The sequence below is a fragment of the Odontomachus brunneus genome, unplaced genomic scaffold, assembly GCF_010583005.1.
Source record: "Odontomachus brunneus isolate Ranch 3 - 2012 unplaced genomic scaffold, Obru_v1 Obru_scaffold_191, whole genome shotgun sequence".
Taxonomy (NCBI): Eukaryota; Metazoa; Arthropoda; class Insecta; order Hymenoptera; family Formicidae; genus Odontomachus; species Odontomachus brunneus.
In genome coordinates, this window is record NW_022639641.1 from 430,261 (window position 1) to 434,661 (window position 4,401).

A 4,401-nucleotide genomic window follows, 5' to 3' on the forward strand; every position below is an offset into this window, starting at 1 on the left:
AGAGAGAGAGAGAGAGAGAGAGAGAGAGAGAGAGAGAGAGAGAGAGAGAGAGAGACGAAGGACTCTCTCCTACTTCCGCCTTTCTGCCTGTGTGCCGCGCTTAATGAAGAATTACGAGATATCCGCATGTCCTAATCGACAAGCACGCATCTCGAGGAAGATCGAGTGTACTCATTCGGAGACAAGCGCACATACACACACACACTCTCTCTTTCTTTTGCTCGTCGCGCGCGAAATTGCCGCTTTCTCGGAAAGCGTGAGAAAATCGCGTGGGTCTGCAAGCGTTTTGGTGAAGCGCCGCTACTCAATTAACGTCGAGCCGCGGGTACTTTCCAACTAAATCACTCATCCGCGGAGATAAATTTCCTGTCACGTATGATCGAAGCTAATGGCGTGCGTGAGAGCGCCGCTAATCTCTGTCCGAAGAAACTGATTAGGTCGCCACGTAGGAGAACGGCGGCGGGGGTGAGTCGTGAAAACACTCTCGTTTTTATCGATCTCGCTCTCAGACGGCGAAGGTGCACTTCCCTCCGGGGAGGGTCGCTCGGGAGCGGATCAAGCCGTTGGACTCTGGAGGCTAAGAGGATTTCAGCGGTATGGCCCGCGCTCTACACGCATTTCCCGACGTGCGACGTGGCAGAGGAGTGCGTGTGATGTGTGAATTCCACGAGCTAGAAATGGACATTGTCCCTGGCTCTCTTTCTCTTTCTCTCTCTCTCTCTCTCTCTCTCTCTCTCTCTCTCTCTTGTCATCTATGACTGTCGGGCAATGGACAAATCTTGTCGCCCGCTCGACGACGATCGATCGACGAAATAGGAAGACGTGGGCACTCCGAGCTGGAGTTTCGTCGGGATTGGGAAGGAAAGAGAGGGGGAGAGAAAGAGGAGATCGTTGACGATCGATAAGCAATAACTGGAAATACGATATTCGGAGGATCACATCGGTATCTGGTATGCTGGACGCTTCAGCGGTTTAAGACAACGCTAAACGCGACCATCTGTCTGAACTCTATTTGCCTGATACGGGAACGGCGGTGTCAATAGCCGACGGAGAGAAACGGACAGCCGCACTTAGCGCCAAACGCGCGGCGAGAAGACGGACCTTCGACATTGGAAGGGAGGAACTTTAAAGGTCCCGTAGGTGTAACTAACATCGCGCTGTTTTTATGAGGAGCACGTGCGCCCGAGAAGGAAACGTGCGGGAGAGATAGACATCGAGAGAGAGAGAGAGAGAGAGAGAGAGAGAGAGAGAGAGAAAAAAGAACGAGCGAGCGCGTATTTGGACGTAGCACTTCCGGCGAGCGGTGAGATGGGACGGAAGGTGCGAAGTGAACACGAGAGGACGAGGACGCTCTTTTTCGGGTCACTCTGGAATAGGAGGAATAAAAAATGAAGCTCCCGTGCGCGGCCCGCCGACGCATCCTCCTCCCGACTGTTTCGTCCGAAGGGCAAGAGGAGGCGGACGAGCAGGAGGAGGCGCGTCGAACGTTTAGCACCCAGAAAAATCAACAGCAGCCTCAAAGAACCTTTTCAAACAGAGCGTTACGCCGGTCGATTAGCGGCGCGACACTAATGATCGACACTTGGAGAGATCGTAGGGAAAAAGGAGGGCACGTATGCACGCACGAGCGTGTGCGGTTTCGCTCGCGCCCAATCGCGAGAAAATGTTTATCGACGCTCGAATGAAAATAATGATCGCGACGATACTTTTGATCCGTCTTACGCGCGCGCGCGCGCGCGCCTGTCTACCTCCTTCGCACGTCCGTCCGTCGGTGATCGGGGTCACCTCACCGCTATTTCAACAACAGCAACCTTTGTGGCGAGAGATTTTACGAAAGCTCCGCGATGACGAGGGACTTTCGAAGTCTGCTTCCGGAAGACTGCCTCGCGCGAAGTTACTCGGTTAGACAATGGCAGCGCCCGCGGGAGTGTAAGTGTCAGTACGGCCGATGAAATGGGAGTGTAACGAGGGTAACGACGACTGTCGAGGAATTCGATGAGTCGACCGAGCCGTGGCAAAAGTCGGAGCCGCCAGTTTATCGTCGCAAGACGATCGAGTCGAAGCCGAACGAGAGGCATCCGCATGCCCGACACCTACGTGAGGTCACGAGAAGGATGTCCCTGATGGCGCGAGAAACTCCCCGCGTTCTGTCTCTCCACCTATCTTTTCCTCCCTCTCTCTCTCTCTCTCTCTCTCTCTCTCTCTCTCTCTCTCTCGATGCCTTTACGACGTTTAAATAAACCACTGGGCGTCCCTTTTTCCCTCCCTCGGTGCCTTTTTCGGCTGGCACCTCGCGCGAGCCGGAGAGTGCGGCCGTATCACTAATTTGTCCGTTCAAACAAAAAGCAATTTGTTACCCGGACGGACCTGACTCATGGACCGAGAGCGGTGTGTACGGTTTGCTCGAAGAGCGCGAAGCAAGGGAGACGCAGAGGGAGAGACGGGAGGAGATACTGGAGGAGAGAGAATCAGGAGACAAGAGAGAGAGAGAGAGAGAGAGAAGAAGAAGAAGAAGAAGAAGAAGAGAAAGAGACGAAGGGAGGTGGAGGCTGATTTAAACCTGTCTGGTGGCCCGCTGCGCGCTTAACAACTGAAAAACAAACATGGCGCCCAGAGAGCGCACCGGCCAGCGGGAGCCCACGTATGCCGCGCGGCGCACCGAGACCATAAAGTGCTTCTGGTACCCCTGGAACCCGGTCCAGCCGAGTTCCAAAAGATTTCTGCTCCGCGAGAGAAGAGAAAGAGAGAGAGGGAGGGAGGAAGGGATAGGGAGAGGAAAGAAAATGTCGGGAAGTCCTGGAATTTTTTTTCCGTCTAAGCGCTCCTTTGTTGCGATCGCCGGAGGAGAGCGAAAAAGAGAGAAAGAGCTTCGGGCCGCTCTTGAACCGTGGAGCGTACCGACCACCTTGCGCGCGCGCACGAGTCTTAATTTATGTTTGAGACATTTTTAATATTCCTCCTTTGCCCGGTGGAAAAGGATGCCGCACACGCTCGCGCGCGCGGGCGAAATTCCTGCGCCGACGGGAATTCCACGGTGCTACTGCCGGCACGTGAAATATTTCCGGGGAAATTCGCGATATTTAAGAAATTGTTCCTTCGCGTCGCGCCGCGGAGAAAGAGCCACGACTTCGGGACTTACTTTCGGGATACTTTCAACGACGCCACGCGGAGACTCCAGGTGAATCGACGACGACGACTCGAGGATGTAGCTCTTTGCCTTTACCTTCTTACGTGTCGAGCGGGGAGTGAGAATTTTTGGCGAAAAGCGGGAACAATGCGGTCCCTTCTGTGCTGGAGTGCTCGGTTGGGAAAAAAAGAAATTCTCTGTACTTACGCCAGAAGTGCTGACTTGCGGTCCAAACGGGTACTTCGTCCAGTCGAGCTTCTCCTCCGTCGTTGTGTCCAAGAGAACAACTGCAATCAGAAGGAAAACGTGATTTGAGTACACGCGATCGACGTCGTGGTCGCAACTTCGGCGACGACTCAGTAATAAAGTAAAAGTAATAAAGTAAGTATAACTGGAAAAGTATAACTGGACGACTTGTTTACGACTTTTTCTGTTTATAAATTACAAAATTAAGTAACGTCTTGTGAAATTTACAAAAGGTCGTTATAAAAAGTCACCTAGCTGTTGCACTCTATAATACAGTTTCCACAGTTGCGTTGCACGTAATCGTGAGACCTGCCAGATATAATAGCGGCGTTTCGCGCGTTGCGCACACAACACGACGAATGACGTCAAATTAAAGCTACGCTCGCGCTCGTCCGCTTGTCTACTTATCTACTTCCAACAGTTGGAAAGATAATAAGCGCATGTCGAAGTTATCGCGAAGAAATGAACCTGTCGAAGAGAGACGGAAGCTCGCACCCTCTCAGAGATGGCGGACTCTCGAGAGCGTGTTGCGAAGGGTGAAAAAAAAGTATCGAGAGATGAGTATACGGCGGAGAAAAGGAGAAAGAGAAAGAGAGACACGGACGGTCGGCAAGAAGAAACGGCAAGATCCCGTTGTGTATCGGTGCATACGCGTAGGGACCAGGTTGCGCGCTACGTCCTGCATGACGCTCGCCGTGGTGGAGGTGGCGGTGATGTTGGTGGTAGTGGTCGTATCGACCGGGTCTGGGCTACCAACCCTCGAAGCTCCTCTCTCTCTCCTTCTCTTCGTTTCGTCGATCCGTCGCTCCTCTCTTCAGCCTTCTCGTTCCGTTCTCGCCTCTTTTCTACGCACCCGGCGCATTCCTCTCTCTTTTCCGTCCATTCGTCTCTCCCTTCTTTTCGTATCACGTTCTTTGTATCTCTTGCACTTTTTCTCTTTTCGAGCCTTGGCACTCGTCCGTCCTTCCTTCCTACTCTCTCTCTCTCTCTCTCCCCCTCCCCCCCTCTCTCTCTCTCTCCCCCTCCCT

The 4,401-nt window shown here is 53.1% G+C and overlaps 1 protein-coding gene across 20 annotated transcripts in view; it reads right to left on the bottom strand.

The window, feature by feature from the left end:
* LOC116851799 (ephrin type-B receptor 1-B) overlaps positions 1–4,401 on the bottom strand; it is a 136,101-nt gene that overhangs the window by 50,259 nt on the left and 81,441 nt on the right. For all 20 annotated transcript variants that reach the window (XM_032831610.1, XM_032831605.1, XM_032831602.1 and 17 more), the window contains exon 3: positions 3,335–3,414. In XM_032831610.1, coding sequence (XP_032687501.1) covers positions 3,335–3,414 — 80 coding nt within the window. The remainder of the gene's footprint in view (positions 1–3,334; positions 3,415–4,401) is intronic.